The following is a 25,314-nucleotide window of genomic DNA, read 5'->3' on the forward strand; positions in this document are numbered from 1 at the left end:
AAAGCGATTGATTGATTGATTGATTGATTGATTGATTGATTGATTGATTGATTGATTGATTGATTGATTGATGAAGTACCAACTGGGGGCAGATTGCGCACAGGACTCCTCTTTTGTCTAGCTCACAGATTCAAAGAAACTAAGAATTCATAAACCAGTGGTGAAAGCGAAATCTTTCCAGAGAAGCATATAGGTTGCGCTTGCTCCATATGAGCTCCCTAAAACAACCTGTCCTCTAACTGTGAACGATGAGGCTGCCAGTCCACAGACTCCTGTTCAACTGGTGCACAGTTAAACGTGGACGCTTTGGGGATTGCAGTGGCTCCTAGGATCGGGGGAGGAGTGCGCTGACAAAGCGCCTCTCTTTTCTCTTTTCTTTGTAAGATACCTAATTAGGCTCAGACCAACACTGTTTAAGCTCATGTGAAAGGAAACTCCTCTTGCCGCCGTGAGGAAACTTTCTGCTGATCGTCTGTCTCGTCTCTGTCTGCGCGCAGGAAGAAAGCCCACACTGCACAGCCCGTGTACTATCTCCAGAGAGAGACTGCGCATAGGTTATAGCGCTTTGATTTATTATTGGATAACTGTTTAGTGAATAGCAGCGGAGGCAACTACAGGTGGGTGGAGTTTTATCTCGCTCGTTGTTAGAATAGCTGCGTCTCAATCGCAGTTGTCAGTGAACAAGTGTTGCGGGACTAGGCTTTTCAGTTTGCAAAATTTAAGACATGAGGGTAGAGACAGTGACAGGGAGAAAGGGAGAGATTTAAGTTGATTGCCGGGTGGATTGAGCGGGATATTTTTGTATTACAGACTATATGGGACCATGAACTCATCGGCAGGTGCAGGGAACTACCGCAGAGGATCCGCTAAGCCAGACAAGGTAGGTTACATTTTTAAACCTCCTCTTTACCGTGATCGCTCACTTTTATGTCGAGTCTCAACCTTTGAGCGTAAAACCCACGGTAGCCTCTTGGCACAGCGATCACTCTTGGAGTGATGCCAAACGGGCACCCACAGCAGGGGAAGAAGCAGGGTCGTGTTACGCGTTGTTGACATGTAGAGGTGTTGCTGTCTTCTGCGTCTTTTACCTCGACCTTAACTTTCAGCTATGGGTTTCAGCCAATCTATTTAAGTGTGCCAAGATGTTCCACGTGGTATTATTGTGGAACAAATTCCTCAAAGCAAAGACAATGCATTTCACTTGTAATCGCTCTGGTAGCTTTCCAGGGAGGTGATAGAAATTAAGACCAAATCATTTGCATTTGCAAAGTTCATGACTTAAACAGAGTCCACATTTTCTCCATGCGCAGTCCTATTTATGAGTTTATGGGTTAGTGTTCAGCTCCAAAACTTTATTCTGTTGACCCCTTTCTCCATCTTCCAGATTGTGCGATGTCTACTTGGCTAAACTCTTTTTTTTTTTTTTTTTAAATCTCATCTGTGCAGTTGTGGGTCTGCCATTTAAATTGTCTCTAGATGACACATCATCACTCAGAAAAGTTAAGAGATCACAGGCTATTTTTGGATGAATGAAACTTCCAGTGCCACAAGCAGAAAACACTTGTTTATACTGTTCTTTTAAGTTGATGTTAAACTCAATGGTTTGCCTCATTAAAAATCATATTTACACCTCTCTGCTCCACATGGTTTGTTTCCAGACAATACAGTGCCACAGTATTGTCACAGATTAGACATCGGACTCTTGAAATCCACCCCTGTGCTCAGATCAGTCCAGGCTGGAGTTAGTTTGCCCTCTGCTGGAGGTCCAAAGTACTCACTCAACATCATGCTTTACTAAGCATCCCCAAACTGTCATCTTGACAACTTCCCATTTCTCTCTTTTCTTCTTCTTTGTCTTCACGAAGCTCCACTCAGTTTCGTTCAAACAAATTTCACAGCAGTGACGAGAAGCTTTGTACGTTCCACATTTCCGCTGACACCACTTGCGGCTCGATGCTACGAAGACCCAGAAGTCTGTGACCAATCTTTGAGCTCCCAGACACAGCTTATTAAATTCCACCGTAATCTGTGGTCAATTTGCATAGAAAAGAAATCATTAAGTCTGCCTCTGAATACTCCGAGCCGCACCCCCGCCCCTTTCTCTGGGGACAGAGCAGTTTTGGAGGAAATGCAAAAATGTCTTTAACTAAAACTCATTATGGCTGATTTGGTTGGTATAATCCTCCCCCCGAGAAGAAGAGAGCCCCTTCCTATTATGACTCCACCAGCTAAATCTACATGGATACGCTCATAATCATCTTCTCTTTGCTCTTTTCTTCTTTCCTTCTCACTTTATTCCGTTGTCTTTCATTTGATAAAAGTATTAATAACTGTGTCAATTACTGACGTTACGCAGTGTTAGGATGTTTAGTTTCCCATGGCTAAAAATAAACCCACAGCCCTTCACAGAAAACTGTCAGGATCACAGGTCATCGATTGCTGTAACTGTCGTCTTCCAAGATTTTGCTCCCATCCAGTGTTTTATGTTTTCATAATCGGTGAAGACGTTTCAAGAAAAAGGAAGTAATTAGTGGGAGATGAACTGAGCAGAACATTTTGCACATGGGACTGAAACACATCTGTTACTTATAAGTTCATAAATTGTCAGTACACTGGGATTTTCATTCATCTTGTCCGTGACTATCTAGCGTCAAGCTTTTGCAGCGTTTGTGGCGAGTTTGTAAGCTCCTTCTGCCGCCGACTATAGATGTTTGTTACCTGTGGAGATTATCTTCATCATTATATAAACATCTCCCAGGAGGATGCATATATCCCCACCACCAACAGTGCTCCGTGGAAACTAGGCCGTCACACGAACCTGTCTAATTAAAGTTTCCCGTATCAGAATTCTGCTCAATTCATTTGAAAGAGGCGGAATTGTTGCAGAGCGTCATTTAATTATGTTTAGATTTGGCTCTGATTGAGTCACCGGCATTTGTCTCTACCTCCTACGCATCACAGAGCAGAAAATACACTTTCCATTTTGCCTCTGGGTGTCTCGTCTCCACTGTGGCGCTTGCCTGACGTTTTCGAGGCCCCCCCTCCCACACTCCCCCCGAGTCTCGACTTCCATTATTTGCATGAACAAAAAGACTGAGAGGCAGTCAGTTAGTTCACGGTGCTTTCTGTTTCCAAGAAACAAATTGTATTGTTTCACCCTCTTCACTCCTGTATGTCTCACGCTAAGGGATGAAGAGTTCGTTTTTTTTTTTTATAAATTTGTCTGCCACACTTTGTGACTCAAGCACATCTTCCGTCCTGGCAAGAAACACGATCATAACTTTAATCTGTTTGATCAGGTTAGTGCTGAGCAAACCTCTGTCAGAGTGGTTTGAACGTGTGTGTCCAGGATTTTTCTGGCACCCTGAGCTGAATGTTAAGGCTCCCTGGAGAATTATTGTATGGACGAACTCTCAGTGAAATGATTTGTATGCTGCGGGAATATGTATGGATGAAATGCCTTTCAGAAGGGCTCTGTATTCATCTAGCGAGCCCTCTGTGTTTCTGCATTGAACCATTGCACTTTGAATTGGCTGTTTAAAATGTTTGTGATGCTGCCGGCAGCCAGTAGTATCCATTACAAAATGACTTTCATTTTCCTGATGTGCGCTCACACGCATACACTTTCGATACCGTCGTTTTTTTTTTTACCATTCGGTGATTGTATTGAAAGTGATAATAGCGTGGCAAACAATAGCACATTGTTCAAGGAAATGAAATTCTGAGACAGAGAAACAACCAGGGACGCCCAGCAGCAAGGGACAGCACCATTCAGCAGCAGTCATTTGTCACCACTAACTGCTATGCTGCGATTTGGCTCTCCAGGGAGGGTTTGCTGTAGATGAGAGCCATGTTTATAAAAGCTGTCCTGGGCTTGCAGCTCCCGGCCACCGATGAACACCTAGAGCTCTTCATCCTGGACCCAATCACGCTGCCGCGTTGCTCCCCAGGATGCGGGTTTCATCTGCTCCTGTCACCTGTGACAGATGACCTGATAGTGCTCTGCCTGTAGTGAAGCCTCTTGCTGATAAAGACGCATCATAGAGACGATACGCACGCGTTCCTGGATTCATTCCTATTCTGACAAACAGCGATGTGCTCTCTATTCGTATCTCTGCTCCGCTGCCCTACCCTGAGCTCAAAGAGGAGTTTGGTCTGAAAAGCATACCAAGTACAGAGGTATGAATCCGCGGGATCCACAGGGAGGAGAGCTGGTGGAGGATGCTCGGGGCCTTTGAGCTGATTAGCCAGCGATAGATACCGTGGTCCGGCTGAAGGTCGAGATCAGAGGACGTAACAGTTTGCCGGTGTCATGGGGCCCGAAGTTGTGAATTGAGTTTAGATTACTCACTCGCACACTGAATCCAGGGAGAATGCATACTTCTTTTTTTTTCTTTTTTTAACAACTGTAGCCACACTATAGAATCTGGAAACAAAAAGACTTTGCACAAGACAAAAACAAGAGGTTCAAATCTTGCAAAAGCATTAATTCATATCTGACTTACATTAATATCTATCTAAGCCATATAAAATAAAGGGGTGATGTTGAAATTAAGTCCCATGGGACTTTTTTTGTTGTCAGTGACAAGTGATAAATAATTACTTGATCTTGCTTGAATTATGCCATGAATTACAATGATTTCTTTCAACCTGAACAATAATGTTGCAATGGGAGGGTCATCCACATCACTGTATATCCTAAAACAATAAGCTCAAACTAAGGCAGCTAGATTTGTTGGGTTTCTTGAAGACGTTTTACCACATCCTTCAGTTCTAAATGACTGGTGGGGAGTTTAGGTTTTTATTTTGGAAGATCTGTGGATGGTGTCCACCTGAAACTCACACGACGATGTAGTGACTAACTACTCCCCTCTATTTGGAAGATCACTCTCTGGGGAAAGACAACAGGATCAAAGCTAATTCCTTCAATTACAGGCGAGTAATCTGGTTGTCAATAGACCATCATCGTTTGTTCCTAATAAAGCCCCAGCGCCCCATCTGTCGTTTCAAACTGAAAAATGGTGGATGAACGGTGAGATCCCAGAAACCCAGCAAGTCCAGATGCCTTTGTTTTTGAGTTTTCTTTTAAAAATCGTAAAAATCCATCAATCTCTTGAAATACCCGCTGTCCACAAGCTAACTACGGCAACTGAACATTCAGACGGAAAGACTGATTCAGACAGGTTTTCATCAGTTTTATTTCTTTGTTTCATTACTCTGGAACAGCCACGTAAATGAAAGATGTGCGCGGTAGGACAAATAGTCGAGACAAGAGTGTTTTCACATGAAAACAAATTGTTAGTTTGTCATCTTTGCGGATTCGTTGCCTTGCAAAGCTGATTGATCTTAAATTGACAGACATTAGATGTGTAAATCGTGGCACAGTTCAAACCGGACCACAGGAATGAGCCTCTCTACGGGGGAGAGGTCACGCATGTGCAACCATTCACAAACCCAATTATAACAGGGGCTCCTTTGCAGATGCTTTTACATAGCAAATAAAGATTCAATAGCTGAATAGAATCTGCTATAATAAATACTCCCAGAGGTCAGAGTAGGCGCACATTATCTCTATGTGTACCTACAGTGTGTGTGTATTTTGACTATTGGTTGTTGTAGAAATTCCCATTCCAACCAATAACTTTCTTCTCTGGTTCTCTGCAGCCGGGCTGAAAACATTGCTGCCTGCGGGAAAGACGGCAACATGCTACGACGAATGATTTGCTTCCCACACTCCGTAGAAAACTGTTTGATGTTTACCAGCTTTATTTATTGATCGGTTTATGACTTATCAGTTTAATTCAGCATCTGGAGACACCGTTTAGGCAGACACTTTTAGACGGACCAAAACATAAACTGATGATTTCATTATCCCCACAGTATTGAATAATAAATCGTGTTTTTGCTCCGGGTCTTTCGGGCCCATATGTGCTTCAGGCGAGTCCCCCGAACCATCTGATGCATGTGATTAAAAAGACAAAAATTCACGGCACGCCTGGGACGTCTGAGCTACGATATAAACTGTCTCCTCCGATTTATGTTGGCCATCAATTAGGGAGTTTATTAAAGATTGCGTTTTGACATCAGCTCCTTAAAGGCTTTGATGGCGGCTTATGTTCTGCGAAATCAGCAGGAAGCGGCCTGCAGGAAATTAGCAAATGAATGTAGAGTAAATAAGTAAAGAAATTCAGGAAGTCCATTGTGAATGTCCTGTCAGTATGATGAAACACCGCGTCTCCTCTGTGCTCTACTTCAATAACCGCGCTGACCTTTTACACTAATTGCAATTACAGTGACTTACTGTGAGCCAGCAACATTCATAATCACAGGAGAGTATGTCATGGCTGTAAATGTGACAAAAACGAACGCAGAAGATGACCAATCAGGGGCTTGTTTAAAGGACCCCGGGGGGAAATGTCATGGCATAAAATCCGCTTGTTAACAGCAGCGGCTGTAACTATAACCACCACTTCTTCTATGAACTCAGACGACTTTATTATTCCTTGATACAGCCACCGGAGCAATTACTCTCTTAGATGAAACTGAGTCTCTTGTGGTTGCAAATGCAAATATGAACTTTAGTTCATCCTTGCCCTCGGTGCAGCGTGCGGTGTTGTATGTTGGCCAGCTTAACGTGAAAAAAGCAAAACATGTGATTCAATTTAAAGCTATTTTGTCTTGATCATTGCGCAAAGTGACTAATCAGCCGCTGCCGTCACTGTAGGATTGTTGTATGTGCAAATCAAACGTGTAGTATATGAGCAGAAGCCCGGCAGCCATTAGAGATAAACTGCTGCGGCTGCAGGGGAAGACTCACGAAAAGGCACATGAGTCACGGCCGAAAAGAAATTCATCTGACTTTTAATATAAGTTTTTATGGGGCTCCGTGAAACCTCACACCAGTGCCTATCTGGGGGTATAAAACATGCCGCTGCCCGTGAAATAAGAAGTTGGGCAGCTCAACTTCATTTTATGCACTTTTCCACAGAATAATTGGCAAGGTCGTATCAAAACAGTGCACATTTTGCTCATGAATGTTAAATTATACACCAGCGTCCATAGCTGTGAGGAGTTAACGCTTGAGGCAGAGCGGTAGCGCCTTAATGACCTTGCGCTGCGGACGTCTTCGATGTTCGCGTGTCTCCAGCAGTCCGAACGCAAACAAAACGCTGGACGGCAGCGCCGATGCGAGTCGTGGTTCAACCCGTGTCAGACCGGGGACTGCGAGCAGCCACGTGATTTACCGCTCTCCGTGGGCCCACTGTGGGCCGCTATTAATGAAAGAGTTATGAACGCTTTTCCATTTACGCTGCAAGAAGTGCTCTTCTTCACCAGGTACGCCGCTTTTAGCCCCCAGTTGTTGTCGCGTTCAGTTGGCTCTTTGCGTCTTCATTGAGGTTTATCGCTACTTTTACAAAAGCCACTTCAATCCCTCTCTCCTGCGTCTCAATGCAGCTGTTGGTTGAATAAACTGGTTGCTCATTCTCTGCTCTGGGATTCAATATACGGGGTGCAAACACTACATAAATAAAGCGGTGTTGTCCTCCACGCCAGGCTTCTGTCCTGTCGGCATGGCTTGATGGGTGAGTGTGTGTGTGAGTGAGTGAGTGTGTGTGGGTGGTTGTATTTTATGGCGTGGAAGACAGGCAGCATAAATATTATTTGTACTTAATCACAACCCAGCAGCAAAGCTGACTGAATTGATCCATTTCTTGGTAATATGTGCTCACACCGAGATTGGAAAAACACACACCTGCTTGGACACGCACACACACACACGTGCACACACACAGAGGAAAAACTGCCTAGCAGGCAGTATTGGTACTGATGTGTTGAGTTTATTGTGCTTGTTGTATGTGTGTATGTGTGAGTGATTTACTTACGTCATTGAACTCTCCACCTTCGCTGGGAAAAGTATTGTTGAGTTGTTGAGTTTAAGTGTGTGTTTGTGTGAGAAAGTGGGGGAGGAGGCAGGGGGGCGCGTGGGGAGTGAGTGAGGGAGAGAGGGAGCGAGGGAGCGAGTAAGGACGGGAGAGATAAGTAGCATTTGGAGCAGCCTGAACGGAGGAGATGCACCCCCTCCCGTCCCAACCCGTCACCCCCTCGTGGAGGCGATGCCCTGGTCTGTGTGATTGATTCACCCAGCGAGGAGAGAGGGAGGCGTTGTAGTTGGACTCCTGGACCCCCCCCAGGTCAGCCTTCGCCTTAGCTGTAGGGGAGGGAGGGTGGTGAAGACGGGAGAGGGGAAGGGGGAACCTCTGGAGCACCAACTTCCCAGCGCAAAGGTGTGAGCACAGCGAGAGGAGACGTCAAGTGGCACTTTCCACCATGTCTGTCCTCATAGCCACCCAGCTGAAGATAGACACCAGCAGTCGTTCCAGAAGGGTAAGGGGCCCTTTTAGCATGCACGGCACGCTGTGGGGGAATGTCTGTGTTTATGGGTGAGTCTCCTGCTCCTGGCAGAAAAGGCTGCTGGCTGCTCTGATAACAGCTGGACTGGCAGGAAGAGAGCGGAGGGTCCTGATGTCCCCTGTGAGGATCTTGACGGACAAACGCCGACTCCTAATGAGCGGTTGTGCGCATATGCTGCGGAGAGTGCGCTGTGCCTCGTTGTTATTCTTTGTGATGTTGCCATCTCATGACTTCGGCGGAGGCTGGCCACCGCGAGGAAAAGTTGGATGCTAAAAGTACGCGTGCGTCGGCGAGATGTTTCTCGTCGCGTTTAATTACTTGTCGACGTGAAAATCCATCAAAAGGCTTTGAGGTGAACTAATTGGCCGGCTTTGACTAAACGCTGAGTCTGCGCCGCCCTCGTGTGTGTTCCAAACGTGCTGCAAGGGAGACTGATGAGCAAGAACAAGTTTGGGATGTCTGTGTTGTTCTCGAGCAATTAAAATTGATGTAAAATACAAAACTAGACGCTGCTGGAATTTCTGTGGCTCGAAAAGCCCTCTCCTGTAGAGCAGCATTTAGATATGGATCTAAAGACAACTTCATCTTGAGCCATGCGGCATAATGAATTACCAAAAGGAGGGCGTAAATAATAACTTACAGGCAGGGCTGGGGAGGGGTTTAGATTATGCCCTGCATGTCTCATGGGATAAGCTCCTCCATTTCATTCATCACAAACTCCTTTCAGACCTTGTTTTGCTACACACACACTGTTTATTCACACACACGTGAATTTTCAGGGACATGCTCCGCCTTTGATTTCTCCGCCTCCCTTCCTCTTTCTTCTCCTCCTCCTCATCTGCTGCTGCCACAACTGTTCACAACTGTAGCATGCTGCTGATCCCCCCACCACCCCCCCCCCCCCCACCACACCACCACCACCACCCCCCATTCTACAACATCAGCCGGCATTAAACTCCATTTCCTCACCGACTTATCTGCTGCCATTTCAATTTGGGCTCGGTGCATAGCTTGCCTTAATTCGTAATGCACAGGACGATCCGGCGCTCATTCTCCGGATGAGATAATATTCCTGCTCCAACGGGCGACGTGCTCGACCGTTTCGAGTCACGGATGGGGTTTTTGCACAAAGTGCAAGTTGGAGGAGAGGAGCTGTCGCCGGCTGATTTACATTTATTCATAAACACACATATAAACACTGGATGTGTGAACTGACGTCATCTTTACGAGGTTCTCTGCGCGCTCGTGTGGATGTGTTGGCATTTTGTTAGGTGGATATGTGTCGGTGATTCATAGGGGCTCTGGTTTTGTGCAGCGGGTAACAGTAATAACTAACTTGCAGTAATTGAATTGACCGTAGTTACATGGCACTAAATGAATCGAGTGTTGTAATGTGGTGTTAGGTTTTAATTCAGCGATAAGCAGCAGTCGACTGACTGGCCTTCAGGGAGACATAATTACATTTTGATAAGCAGTGACAGAAGCAAATATTTCTACTCTGGGAACAATGAGTGTTGTTCTGTCTATCTGTCTATCTGTCCGTCTGTCTGCCAGGCTGATGCCTCGGGTTTAAAGTACCTGAGGCTGTTGACCAGATTGTAAGTGGGCCTTGCCAACATCCTCCTCTTATTGTTAGATCACTGTTGTACATCTTTCACCTCATGTCACATCCTCTCCTCTCCTCGGCTCTCCTGGGCTTTCCCAGGGAGGCGTGCTCACCAGTAGGTCTGTCACAGTATCAGATTTTCAACTTCAAAAGATTCCACGAGAACGGTATCATCGCGATATCAACAAACGTGAAAATAATTAGGGCAAAATCCATGAAATGCATCTTCAACTTTATTTATGTCATTTCAGATTTATGTCGAATTACACTCGAAATAACAGTAGAACGGAAGAAAACTGGGGCAGATGTAAAACATGCGCTGTGTTCAAGTAACACCTGATAATCCAAACAATAGGTCTTCAACAGAGCGTGTGTGACCCATACTTTCAATACACATTAACATGAATCCAACATATTTCAGTAAAAGGATACGGGGCTTAATATTACATGCAAAATGATAATAATACTGTGTATTTATAAATAGCACTAGGCTGAGTTTAATATAGTACACATATAGGAGAGGGTCCCTAATTAATCTCTCCATCAGTTTGGGGTCCTTGGCCTGAAAAACGTTGAAGATCCGTGATTTAAACGATATTATCACGAGTGCATTTTTAGCACAATATTTAAATTAAATTTTTTATTTCGATACCAGTATACCACGACAGCCCTAATTAACAGTTTGAAAGCATTTGCTCTAGAGGATTTTGCTGATTTAAGGTGTGTAATTCTTGCTTCAAGATTATGTCTGATCCATATTATACACCCAGTGCAGTGTATACTGGATTCATGGCGACATTAAACTTAATTAAACAGGTATATGTGTAACAGATCATGTACTTGTTGGCCAGGCCACAGCAGAGCAATGCTTCTAATCCTGACACAGACACAGAGAAGATACAAAAACTTGTTGCCACGCTGCAGCATTAAAGGTACATCATTAGTGCCCGGATAATGCAGAGTGGGAAACGCTGCAAAAATGTGAATGTTGAGAGCTGTAACCAAACCCGTTCTGTTACATGCATGTAGAGAGCTGCGGTAGTTCCAGCTGAGTGATGTGCAGAGGAAATGAGATATTACTGCGCTCTCACTAGAGATCGATGGATTGATCTGTTTGCTCTTCCATCCAATTAATTGGCATGTCGTTCCATTTTGTTCTGCGGCATGTTAATGGAAACATGTTGGTCTGTACATTAAAGTGTGCCATGTAATGCATTCTTTATAGGATCCCATGAATTATGTATGACTGCACCGTGATACTGAGCCGGGCTTAGCTCTGCTGTTAGACGCAAAGAAATAAAAACATATTTAATGCAAATTTCAAAGCCAAAGCGGAAAAAGAACAAACATTAAAAAGCCTGATTTGGAACAATTGTAAAAAGACTACAGTTTGCTTTCAATTTCTGTTTCTCGGATTCCTGGTTCCACTCCAAGCTTTCTTGCTAAAACTATTTGATGCCGATGTGGGATTTTATCTGCAGCCTGTCTCAGAGTATTGCAGCTCTCAGTGGAGCGCATGATCACTTATTTCATTTCAACAATGAGGAGAAAACTAATGACTTCCCTCTGGTCCTCTTATAATAAAATAACATCTGTTCATTCAGTTAGTACATTTTCTGGTAATGGTGGTGTATTGATCCCTCTCAGGAATTAAAATTAAACCCACTCAGGGGAGTTTATTGCATAGAAGAGTCTCATAAAGGCATCACCCATAGCAACATAAAGTTCACAGAAGTGCATCATATCAATTGGATTTAAATGCATCTGTTATGTGCTTGAAATTGGAATTCTCCACATTACACCTGAAGTGGGCTTTGGCTTGCACTGGCTGCATTAGCCATCTGCCTAGTGGGGTTTTAGATATGCTGCAGTTACCATCATCATTACAGCTGTTACACCCGTCTCCAATTGTTTTTACCACCCATAATGCACAGTGTGACTGCAGCGGCGTTTGGGAGAGCGGGGAAAAGGCGTAGCCCCATTCAGCTGCTATATCTGTGAGAGGCCGATACAGGAGTCAAGCTGAGCCCGGGCTCTCTCAACACGGTCCTGAGGGGGGCATTAAAGCAGTCAGGCAGTTCACAATACCTCCCCAACAAGGTGAAGGAGATTGGAAGACATCTATCAGAGAGTCTGGGATGGATGTCAAGCGACGAGGACCTATTTCCCAGGGGTGGCAGACACAAGCAAGGCGTTTATGAACTAGAGAAACAAATGATGACAGCGCCAGCGTGGAAGGAGATACTCCTGGAGGGCCAGAGATGTTCATTCCACAATTCATTCTCTGGTGGAATTCCAATTAAAGTGTGCACAAAAGCATCAAATAAAGTTCAATTAATTCATCACACTTACACTTAAATGGATTCAGACTGGGGAGGAGTCGAGAAATGTAAACGTTAAATAAAGCAAAGGCAAGAATGTCCCATGTCCTTGTTGCTGAATGAATGTCCAGACCTTTGAATTTAATATTCTGTATTCCAAATACATAAACTGCTATTGAAGTTACATTCATAATTCAAGCCACGAATCAATGAGCCTGCAGCAGCCCTTTCAGAGCTCAAGATGATTCACCATTCGTAAAAGAAAATTAATTGAAACTCGCTCTTTGTTTGAAGCTCAAAATAGAATATTTTCACTTCTACTGCCGGAACGGTCCACCTTGGTAACTCGCTGCAAATGACTGCAAAATGAACCTGAATTCACTTAATGGGAGCGAAACCGGCGACAGTCAACACAATGTGTTTGGAGCTTTTTTGAGCTGTGCTTCAGTGCCACTTTGAAGTTGTACCCCTGTGAAGATGACCTATTTCCCAGAAATACAGCTCAGCCCCGTTGGAGTGATGGCTTGAGCTGTCACTATGAGGAGGCTGCGGTGTGCTCGTCTGTAGCATTCATGACAGGGATGGCAGAGATTTTTTACACTCTGACCTGGAAGCCTTTCCCTCCCTCCGACGCGTATAAACCAATATTCTGCATTTACCAGGGAGCTGCTCTACTTTGGCCTCTGTGGACTTTTCAAGCATGAACTCACTCATAGTGTTATGAGCTGAATAACACTTGTGGATGTGAACTGACTGAAAATGCACAGCAGGCGGAGGGAAACTGCATAAATTGCGGGAAGGAAGAGGCATTTTGAATCATTACAGTCTAATGGGATTTAAAGCAAAATATGCATGAGTCTCTCAGATGCTGCAGTAGAGACGTTTATGCCAGTTTGTTTGGGTAGATACCAAAAATGACCTCCTTTTCCATTTTACTCGCTTGTTAAATAGGCACATTTGCTGTCTTTGAGTGTATTTTGAGTTATTTTGGGGGAAATGAAAACGTTAGTTTGATTCGTGCAAGGAATTTTGCGAGAAAATATTGGCAACAGCCAGAGTGTTTGTTGTTTCGCACCTGGAGCGGACATGTCCAGGGGTGTGTTGGCGAGCCTGCCCTAATTCAGAGCGCCACAGAGAGGCACTCGAGCTCCGTCCTGGGACCACACGCAGCCATCAGGGAGACAATTTGTCGACCCGTGAAATCACACATGAGAAAAACGTCGTTAATCGGAGCTTTTAAATGAAAGTATGATCGAGCGAAGCCGTGTGTTTTTGGCGCATGTTTGTGCGTAAAGCAGCACGCAGCGATGACAGTACAGTGAAGCTGATCTCTCAGTGCATGGTCACTTCTCATGCACAACGCGTCTGCGGAGAGTACCATCGGGGCTATCTGCGTCCTTCACACTTTTCATGCTTGAGGACAGTCAGGCAAAAAAACAAACAAACAAACAAACAAAACGACAAACAGACGCAAGAATCGTTATCTTTCGCTCTTTTGTTTTCCGGACAATCACTCCGCGTCTGGCGAGGATCGAATAAGCTATCTGATGGAAACTCGGCGCATCCGCTTCCTATCTCGATGTGAGGAGGCATCAGGAAACTGAAGAGGAAAGACAACGTGTTGTGAATACAGAAGAGAGCAACTATTGACACCTACAGCCCACCAGTCTGCCGTGCGCCTGGAGAAGGCTAAAAGGACATCCCTGCGAAGGATTCAGCTTTCTATCGGTCTATCACTTCAGCCTGTGACTCATCCACTATCCATAGATGCCTATTTACTAGCTAACTATCTTCACCTTATCTTGTCGCTCCGTCCCGGAGGTGAAAACTGGCTGCCTGCCATCGGTTCTCTTCGAGGCGCTCAGAAAACCAGTAGATTCTACAAAGATCCCGGAATCAGACGAGTCACGTTTGTGGCTCTGATATGCTCTAAGTTGTTTTTCATCTGAACCGGACCCATATTATGGCTTCGCTGTACCAGAGATTCACCGGGAAGATCAACACGACCAATTCCTTTCCGCACCCACCTGAGGCCAGCCACCTTCTCGGTGGACAGGTTGCAGACGAGGAAAACGCAGCGAAGACCCCCCAGCAACTCGTAGACGGCAGACCCCACGTCCAGTACCGCAAAAAATGCCTGAGGGAGGACGAGGACGTAAGGCACTCATTATTTATTTGCCAACACAATGCGCCCTTGTGATAAATCCGCAAATGTTAGTTAGATCAATCTTCTCCAGATGCATTCAGACACAAACACGCTTGCGCTTAAATACACATACAGTCACAAGCCCACCAGCAAATCTATTTGGTAAACAAGCCCAGTCTCATTGATTCCACTTTTACAGACTGTTCAAGAAACTTTTAAAGGCGTTTTTTTTATTCTATGATAGCTCCACTCTTTCTTAAATGACTGTCTGTGACTGTGTTGCCATTTTGTGTCTGTATACTGATGGATAATCATCCAGTAAGGCCTGTTAAAGGTGGTGTCCTCACCATCTCTGATGTTCAGTTCTTTGAAGAATCCACAGTCACTGGCCACTGTCTGTCCTGTGGCGCTGTCCGTGGTTCTGAAAGAGCACCAGGAGTGTTTCGGTTACAGACAAAACATGGATGTCTGCCATATTTCTTAGAGGTTAATGAAGAGAACGTTGTTGAACACCAATCCAGAAGACTGGCCATGCTATTTGTTGTGTATTTTGATGGATAAGTCGCTGGAACTTCCAGGAAATCTAGTTTAAAGTGCATACGTCTGGCCTTTCTATTCAGTCCTTCTGGATTGTGTTTGGGTTTAGTCTTTAGTGTTTTTAAATTGTGTTGTAGGGCCACATGTTTTCATGGTGCTAGGATATGAAATGAAAAAAAAAAGCTTTCAGGTTTGTATTTTGTACAACAGGCACGTACAACAAAAAACAGAAGAGCAGGATGTCCAGGTTTTCTTCTCCGTAAACGTGCTTGGAGTAAAATGCAGAGCTTTTCGTCTACATTGTCCTATTTCTCAATAAGTTCCGACGCACCTTTCACTGGTTTCTTTGTGTAGTTGTCTCTCCAGCAAAAGTCAGTGAACAACAGACCAGAAATCAACAAGTGAAATGAACTGCACGCAGGTTTGATCTGTATGAAGGCCTGATGCTAAGACATTTGTCTCCTGTCTGCCACTGACACCCTCTCAGACCTACAGCGAAGTGCGCATGATGCTCCTCTGAATTATTTACGTCTGTCACATCAGGAATCAGGGCTGGCAACAGGCTGAACGCTGACACTGATTGCACAACGCTAGTAGGGTACACAAGGCAAAGACCGTTCCTCTTGTTTCCTTTAAGATCCCATATGCTCACTTTATAAGACACTTGCTAGCCTACGAGTTTGATTTTCTTTAACAATCTTTGGATTTCACTTTGGTCTGGAGCTGTTATTGTACTGCTGGGTTTCCACCACATTTCTCAGGTTTACACTGTTAACCTTGAGGTCACCTTTCGTCCCCATGTCCACCCGAGTCGTGCTGGAGCATGAAATTGCCTTTTTCCTCAGGAGATGAGGAGACCATTTCGCCGGGCGCTATTTCCGATCCGTCCCTCCTCAGGAGAGGTTTGAAGGCGATATTGTTGTTCCCGTTTATTTTGCAGGGGGAAATGGCAAATAATGCGAATATTTTTTTCATTCATTCTAATATTTACCTGCATCCGTCCAACCTGTTTGTTAAATCTACACTTGATTTTGTTCTTCAGTGGTGCAAATTTGTGGATAACATTGGGAAGATACAGCTGTGTAATTTGTTTGTTGCAGTGCTGATCTGAGCCCATGAACTCAGAAAATACAGGCATTGCGTCTTGGAGAGGTGTGTGTACTGTGAGTTGGAGATTGTTTTCCACGGTTTGCGTCAGTGTTATGTGGTACAGTTTGAGCCGCTAGAAATATCAGCTATAGTTGTTTCACCTCCTCACATGGAAACTCATGAGCATCCCTAATTAAGTGCAGCATATAAACGTGAAATGTGGCAACATTTTGACAATATGCTGACGATCTTGACGCCTTTTCCTTTATGGTCATATAACGGCCGAAAACTGTAAACGTTTCTCTTTGTTGGTGTCACTCTCAGCGATGGATGATGATACGTAGTCTCTATAGTTATTTGCACATTTTTCTTCCTACTAACACCTAACCCCCAAAACCTGCTGTAAACCACTGAAGAACAGATAACAGAGCAAATGTTTGCATGCAATACAAGCTGAGACCAATAGATTTCTCTGAAAATTCTTCACTGTTGTCAAAGATTCAAAAGATGAAAAGTTTATGATTATGTTTGACCGATTCTGCCCAAATAAAATGCTATAAAGGGCCGATAATACAAAAATACCCGTTAATCTCCCATCTTTAATCCCAGTGAGTTGTGCGTCGTAAGATTTGGCAATATAAACAGTCTCTGCTAAAGAAGATTTCACGGACTTATTTCCCGTCAGTTCTTTTTTTTTAAAAGTTGAACATTTCACTGATAATGATTAAACTAAATCACTCATTCCTCCCTCAAGCAAATTTTCAGAGCATTTGGCTCTGTGTACCGTAATTCGAAGTGAATCAGAAGTGATGCTTTTCCCCCAAATGTTATGTTTAGTTCTTTGAAGCATCCACAGTCACCAGTAACTGCATCAACAAAGGATGACAGTGATGAGAAACAACAGTCTGCTGGGATTTGCTGCGGTTTTATGTGTCTGTCTGTCCTCTGGCGCTGTCTGTGGGGCTGAAGGAGCACCGCGGGAGTGTTTCGGGTTGCAGACAGAACATGGACGTCTGCCATACTTCTTGGAGGTTAATGAAGAGAAAAGTGTCCTCGCAGTCAAGTGTTGATACTGAACGCCAATCCAGAAGTCTTATTTTTGTGTGTTTTAATAGATAAGTTGTTGGAACAGCTAGAAAATCTACTTTAAACTACGTTCTTCTGGCCATTCTACTCAAGTCCTATTGGATTGTGTTTGGTGTTTCTTGTTTTAAAATTTAGTTGCAGTTTTTAGTCGTGTGGCTAAAACATTTGAAATCCTGAGCATCTGGTTTTGTTTTTGTACAACTGCAGGCACAATGGAGACAGTTCACGTTGTGCAGAGCTCTTCTTCTACATCGTCCAGTCGTGCAACATGTCGTAGCTTAGCTTTTTACGATGCCCCTGTAGCACAGAGAAAGTGTGATGTTTCTTCTTGAGAAAAATGGTGGCAGGAAAGCAGCTATAAAACAGTCCACACCCCTGGGGACAAACACAAAGTGTCCTCTTTAGAAATCACACTAGTGTTGTTGTAGTGTAGCATCTGTGTTTAAGGACAAACTGACGAGCCTTCAAAGTATGATACCTGCTATCATTTAATTAATTTGAATTCATTTGCATGTACTTGATCCGAGATCAGTTCTCCGCACACATATTTTTGTGATCCGTTTTTTTTTTAGGTTCTCAGGAATTTGGAGCTCAAAAGAAGTGAATATAAATCTTCCTGACTGTGTTCCTTAAATGTAAAATTGAATTCACACTGGATGAGACTGCCCAAGGTGATTATCCTCATGTGCACTTAACTGTGCTTTCTGCTCTGAAATACTCCAGATCTGAGTAAGAAAGTTTGGCCCAGTTCCCAAGTCTTAGCTTAGCTCTTTGCTTCCTTTGAGGTCCAGAGCTCAGATAAATCAGCCAGACGGAGCTCAATGAGAGCAGCCAGATAAAAGAAAGAGAGCAGTGAGATGTGATAGGCTGTCCTCATTATCTCTGCAGCAGGCCTGGCTGGATGCTGCAGGTGATGACTGCTTACTGAAGGCAGCAACTGATTTTCCAAAACAACCATGTGTCCTGAGACAACTCCCTCTTTCAAAGCCGGATGTGCAGGTTATGCACACGTGGGCTTTGTGGACGCAGTGTGGCGCTCTAATCTGGACAGGATATTGTGGTCACATCGGCTCAATATCTTCCCTCGTCTTTTCTTACAAAACTTTTAGCTCTGATTTCAATCACCAGTGACTCTTGGGGGAAATATCTGGCTCTTTAGCTGCTAAATGCTCCATTTGTTCACCATCTGCACGGTTTGGTGCCAAGCAGGAGGCGCACAGTAGATTATTAGAGCTGTTTGTCCAAGAATGAAAGTGGTAAGATTGAGTAAAAATCGCTAAAGTTGCAGTCCCCAAAACCAAATCACTGATCCGAGGGATGCTGAAATGAACTACAGAGTTGAAGGAACTGCAGATGCTGTGATAACGCAAACATAAAATGTGGTCATTTCTTCCATTCATGTAAATGTTGCAGATTTTTATGGTAAAATCCATTAAAATGAAAATGTTCAGCTACGTCAGGGTGACAACTCAGTCATGAAGACGCACATCAGATCAGTGACACCAGGAAGTGACATCATGAACGAGCATGTGACCGAACAAGTGACCCACAAAAAAAAACGATAGCAGAAAACAAATGCTCTCATAACCTAAGCTGACTCTAAGGCATGCGTGCTGCGTTTAAATCCAACAAATGTAACAACATTCAAATATTGTTGCCATGAAATAATTGGGGGAAAAAATAAGGCACAACTAAATTTAACAAATAAAACAGCGGCGACAGCTCGGTGTATGGCCGCGGAGCATTTAAACCACGTATGCTGTAAAGGGCACACAAGGCAAACATGCTGTCACCCAGTGCAGCTCCTCCCCTCAGGACAACAAAGCATCCACAGCAGGACCTCTTGCTCGACGTTGCCATGGTTGCAAAGGTGGAGAGGGTGAGGCTGTAAGCTGTGGGAAAACACACACACACACGCGCGCGCACACACACACACACACACACACACACACACAGTGACTGCTGCTTGCTGGTGGCTCTGACTGCCATCTGGAGATGACGCAGCTCTCAGATCGCACACTGAACATCCTCCTCCCGTGTAACGAAACGCACCACGGTGACGTTTCCTGTGCATTCATTCGCAAAGTCATTCCCCTTTAACGTATACCGGCCTGTTTGCGTTGCTCGTTTGATGCTGGTAGATTTATACATTCTGCATTTTTACTACCCCCCCCCCATCCCTGCTCCTCTGTTCTCAGAGGACATCTCAACAGGTCATCCACCCCCCACCCAGAACCTCTACAGTCTGTTGACACACCATAGATCATCCCTCACCACCACCACCACCACCTCCACAGACCTGTCAGCGCGCGTCAGCAGGCTGCTGCCTCACTGTTTGACTGTCCTTCTTTCCCTCTATGATTTACTCTATTATTACACACGCTGACAGTGGGCATTAGTCAGTGTTTAAATACAGAGAAGCTTTGCTGCCCCACGAAGATGCCCAGCTCCACTCTACTGCAGCAGATTTTCCTGCTCTGAAGATAATAGCGTCTATGAGGCAACAAGGTCTTCATTAGCTGCCATTAAACCTCCATCGGTTTTATTCACATCAAATTTTAACCCCCTCCCCCCACACACACTTTGTTTCATTTCACTGGTTGAAATTTAGCCGATTAAATATTGATTCAGTTAGAAAGTGGGGGGAAAAAAATCCCTCCTTTTGTCAGCCTTCATTTTTTGATCTCCAGCTTTATGATGGCAGTCACGTCCCCCTTCTTATCGCAGGAGATTAACACACTCCACAGATGTAACTTCACCATGGATCTTAAAAATTTCCGCCGCTTTTAGGAACTTCGCGCGGCTAAATATAACCGTCTTTTTAACCCATTTTGACTCAGATTTTCTCTTCTCCCTGCGTTCACATCACTGCTTTTTTTTTTATTTACAACTCCAGGCAGTGTTTCCTGTGAAAAGATTAGCTTTATAAGCTGCCGATAAGCACCAGTGCAGTTTCTACTGAGTGAGGGGAGGAGTTCTTTTTCTTTCTTATTTAACACATAAGTTCCCTCCATTGCCAAATGATTGTTAAAATAACAGCTTTTATACAGCAGGTACTGTGTCATTTCATTGATGTTTTATTTTTCTAGACTTTCCATGCACTGCTCCTGTTTTGCCACTAGAGACTGTTGTGTTCCAGTCAATGCACCAGCTATGCAGCGTACTGTTAGGCATCAATATACAGGACAGCAGCTCCGGCTTCACTTCTAAACACATCATATCTACGTAGCAATGTAACGCGGCACCAGTGAAACCAGAAATCCTTCCTGTGCCACCAAACAGGCCACAGCCAGAGTTGTTATTATGCACAGCTTCTGTAACTAAAGTCAACCAGCTGGCGCGGTTCAAAGTGTCTCATCTCGATCCAAGAAGAGGACGTTAATGTCACCTCTCACAAGGATTGGAAAGGTTATACGGTCACCTAGCAACATCCGCCTCACTGAGGGATCGCTCTGACCTGTAGACACAGTTAAAGACCTTTTCCTGGCAGACTCATCAGTGGCATTGCTTAATTACGACATTTAATCCAAGAGGGGGGAAAGATCAAATTATCATATTGGGCGCGTGGAGAAACTAGAGGGTAACAGGTGTCTTTGAGCTGCCAGTGATCGATCAGTCCTGCAGCAGTGACGTGTCGTGCCCGAGTGGCTTTGAGCAAAGCACCAGAAGCGCCAAAAAACGGAGGCTCTCGTCCTCCGTAACGTTTCGGCAGTGCGTCACGCCAACGTGAGTCAAAAAGAAAAGAAAGGCAGAAATTTAAAGCAAGTGAAAGAAATTTCTCCTACAACGTTTCTGTCAGCTGGAATTAGAGCAGCAGAGCGGAGCTGCAATTTCTCCCGAGTCCTCTCACAGCCTTTTTCTGGGCTGAGACCAGGCAGCAGTAATCCGTTGTGTCACACGGGCAGATTCTCTTATCGACCCCACCATGATACAGCAGTGACACACCCCAGAGAGGCACACGCACACGCCACAAGCGCGCCATTTAGCAGGCATGTAGACACAGGCGCGCACGCAGCCTTTGAAAATAAAAGCAAAGTCAACAGGGTCGTATTACAGAGGAGTAAATCCTGCAGGGCGGCAACAGCGCGAGCAACAAGTCAGCCTTTATACATTCATAGCAGGGCTGCCACCGCGGAGAAATAGAGATGCCCGTTGATGTTTAAATCTCTGTCCTGACGCAGTGGCTGTTTCAGTTAGCTAGATTAGCACTTCTTTGTGTGTCTGCGCCGATGCTCTTGTTGCCTCAGTGGGCTGATGGGTGGACGAATGGAGTGTTTGCGTTACATGCATGTAAACTTGGTTTTAGAAGCTGTGCGACAACAAAAAGACGGCCTTAAATGACCCAGATGACGCGCATGTGGGCCCACTTTTATTTGTGGTTTTATGAATAATTTAATGCTCCATGTTGCTGCCAAAGTCCCAACGCCAATTGCAAAAAACGGCGTTAGAAATCGTAGTAGACGGAGACCCAGAGGTTGGCAGTGTGCCAACAGTGTGCTTTGTTGGTCAGCACTTTGGTCCAGACTGAGACGTCTGCGCTGATGGATGGAAGAAGACGTGAAAGAGGATGGATTGTAGTCTGACGCGCCTGATGATTTACATGGAACCACCTGAGAAGTCAGCATTGGCAACTGTTTGGAAAAATAAGGCCAGGTGCTTTGAAAACATAGCTGGCAGGTGACTGAATGAACCATCTGTCTCTCACAGTCTATCGTGTCGTCAGCATAGACGGTCCTCACACATAAGTAAAACGTCTGCAGAGACTCCGGCTTCCTCTGAACGTTAGATGGATTGTAATGTCTTTAGAGATTCAATAACGTGGTTGAAGTCTAAACTTACATAAACATTAATATCTAATGGTTTGGTTTATGAAACATCATTCTCACTCATATCAGACTCAGTTGTACTTGACAGAAGGAAGGCACGATAAACATTATACATCAGTAGGTCAGTACTGTCATTGTGAACCACCTCTTATTATGGTATATAATAGTCCAACTTTTATGTTCTTATTCATTTATCTCACACGTGTTACAACCTGGGTGACGATTTCATTTAATTTAATTATATATTTCTTTTTGTGTGTGTGCAAACAGTAGTGCGATAGGTGTGACACGGTGCCTTCTGCAGCTGAAGAGAGTGGTGTCACGTTTCAGTCCTTCCTGGAAACTTGCGCCACTTTATATTTACCTCGCATGAGGTGAACATTTGCGTATTTGCATTGGTCAGAAAAACAATCGGGAGACGTGTTCAAAGGTTTTGCACCACCACCTCTCGACCCGATTCAAGTCACCTGTAGCGGATCTGATCGAGGGTTCTTAGACTGAGACATTTTTAATCTGATTATCGTCCTTGTGAACACAGCGACACTGCCTCACCGCCACATTAAAAGGTGCATTTAGCATGCCAGCTCTCCACATCTTTGAAGCAACAACCGCAGAGCTCTAAAAAGCCGCCGTTAAACTTCCCTACACCTGCTTTACTAGTTAAAATGTCTGCTGTGATACAGGTGTGTTGGTCCACTCACAGGATGATTCCACAGCTAAGTGGGTCCTCTCTTGCCTCCGGGCTCTGGTTCAGTCTTCTGATGAATAACACATAAGTTAGGGTTTAATGCTGCATCCTTGCCAGATCTTTGTCTCCATTCTAGTCTGGAGAGAAGTGGAAGGTGGCTTGTTCTTTGGATGTTTGCTGCATCTTCTGAAACCGAAGCGCGTGATCGCGCGCAGACCTGTGAAGTTCACCTCTTGCGCGCAGGCACATGTTGGTCATGTCGCTACGGAGAGCCCTTCTCCGTCGGGCACGTTCTGTTTTGCAGAGCCTTTGCTGTGTGTACATCATCATCTCCAGTCAATATTTCTCCGCTGTTCCTCTAAGTCAGGGGTCTGAATGAGGCCCGGAGCACGGGGGGATGGGGGGAAGAAGATTGCTTTTCCCTGAGCTGGGAGCCGCGCTCTCAGCTCAGCTCTGTGATGATGCTCGGTGTGGAGCTCACATGGAGCAGAACAGAGATGGGGGAGATAATGATTGTTTGGCGTAGCGGAGGTGGAGAGAGAAGACGGGGAGCTCTATTGAGTGATTCGCCATTCTGGAGCTGGCAGCCTGTCAAATCGTACCCCACCGAAGACAGGAAAGCTGAACCGTGATGATTGATGTTTGTACTCCCCTCACCAGATCGGCTGTTGCATCATGGGAATACGGTCTTTATTGCTGGACGTGTTTAGGAAGTCGTCATGCTGCGCTGACATTATGGCTCATGTGTTGAGATAAACATACACACCTTATCAGCTCTGTGTGTGTGTCCTTCAGCTGGACATCTTTGTTATTCTCTATTGTTGCATGTGGATAATGTTGGTTTACATATACATACGGTACATCCATTTGGACTGAGATATTTTTAGTTGTTTTAGCTTTTTACCAAAATATATTCAAATCACAGAGTGAATATGGGCTTAAAGTGCAGCTTTAATCATAGGTTTTTTACATCTAAATTTTAGGACGATGTGGGAATTACACCAATTTTCAAACACAGTTCCCCGTTTCTCCTCCGTATTTGCTCCTGTGAAGCCCTTTTCCTGGCAGTTTGGACGCCATCCTGGAGAGTGTTCTTCGTCACGCTGTTATAATGGGGTTTTTCTCCACGTCTTTAATGTGGACATTCAGGCTTTTGTGTTGCAGATCTCACCAGTATGTTTCTCTTCTCTCTGAATGTACCAAACTATTGATTCGGCCACTCCTAATGTCCCTGCTATGTCTCTGATGGATTTCTTTTGGTTTTTACCTGTTTTTCTTGTATTAAGAACTCGTTTGAACTCATACTGTTCAAATGACACAACTGGAAACAAGCCCAAATCTTTCACCTGCTCAACTGATAAAATAATTATAATTGAGGAATATCCCACGTCTGTCCACGAAACTTTTTTTTATTTTTTTCAGTAAAGTGTCCAGTCACTTTTGAGCCCCTGAAAGTGACTGTATAATAATTATGGTAATACCTGCACCTTTTCTCCAATTCGGATGACAATATATTATAATTATATGATTATAATATCAAAATTTGAAGAAGAAGAAGAACCAAAATCATGTGACTGAACATGCCTTCTATGTGAAAGAACTTTACTCTGAAAATAAAGTCATTCAGACTGAAATTTGTGAATTATGTTATCATGTTTGGTGACGTGATGGTAAGAGATCATTATTCGATACTACCAACTTAATTCACCACCGAAGAGATAAAAAATAAAACAACAACAACAGCAAATAGCGAAGGCTGTGTTTAGAAGAGAATGATTTACTGGACACAACATCAAGGCAAAATATATTACAGAGAGAGAGGGTTATGGAGTTCATGGCATTGGATGACCAGCGTATTTTTGTAGTAGAGATCAGAGGTTATCTGGAGAAACGGTACGAGTCTCTCCTCGCTACATTAGCTTTGACAGCCCTATTTATTTTACTAAATTGACTCGCATGGTTCCCACGTGATGTAGGAGAAAACGAGTAAGATAAGAACAGCCTTTATGGGAACATTGTGTTTATTTAACATCATATTCGGACTTGGATTGACCGATACAAGATAGTAATAGATGATAGTGGATCAGGACATCCCTATCTGCCCTATCTGTTACTGTAACATATTCAGATAAACTTCTAAAATAACAGAAAAATGTGTCCAAACATGCATATATACATATATATATATGAACCTAACTGACCTAACTCACCTTATCACTGGGTTTGTGACATTTTCACATTACACAAAGCACATTTGAATGCCTCCACTGCAGGAGCAGTTCTTGCCATATGCATCATGTGCTCTTGTAACGCACCATTTACATTTCATTATGGTCCATGTTTTGCCTCATGTAGAACAAAGATGTACCATTGCACACATTTGTATAGTCATATCAGAAGCATTTTTCTAAGCAAAGTCAGCTCAACAGCACTTACATGTATTGTATGACTTTGTTGCTGTAAGTCACTGCACAAAACCTGCCCAAAATATTTGATTGCTCCAGATCTTTGACAGGGCACCATCAGACCAACTTTCCAACCCTCCGATGTTGGCTGGCTTCCTGGCGATATCTCAGAAACAGCTTGAGGTCTTTAATTTTGGC

The 25,314-nt window shown here is 44.2% G+C and overlaps 1 protein-coding gene across 3 annotated transcripts in view; it reads left to right on the forward strand.

Annotated features, from left to right (window-relative positions):
* The first annotated feature begins 333 nt into the window (after nt 1-333).
* LOC125010717 (dipeptidyl aminopeptidase-like protein 6) overlaps nt 334-25,314 on the forward strand; it is a 78,011-nt gene continuing 53,030 nt past the window's right edge. Inside the window, exons 1-2 of one of the 3 annotated variants that reach the window (XM_047589491.1) lie at nt 334-617; nt 811-880. In XM_047589491.1, coding sequence (XP_047445447.1) covers nt 824-880 — 57 coding nt within the window. In that variant the 5' untranslated portion in view covers nt 334-617; nt 811-823. Of the gene's footprint in view, nt 618-709; nt 881-13,502; nt 14,495-25,314 lie in introns of those variants that run through there. The other 2 variants (XM_047589490.1, XM_047589488.1) reach the window with 2 other exon arrangements.

Source organism: Mugil cephalus, chromosome 7 (genome assembly GCF_022458985.1).
Source record: "Mugil cephalus isolate CIBA_MC_2020 chromosome 7, CIBA_Mcephalus_1.1, whole genome shotgun sequence".
NCBI classification, from domain to species: Eukaryota; Metazoa; Chordata; class Actinopteri; order Mugiliformes; family Mugilidae; genus Mugil; species Mugil cephalus.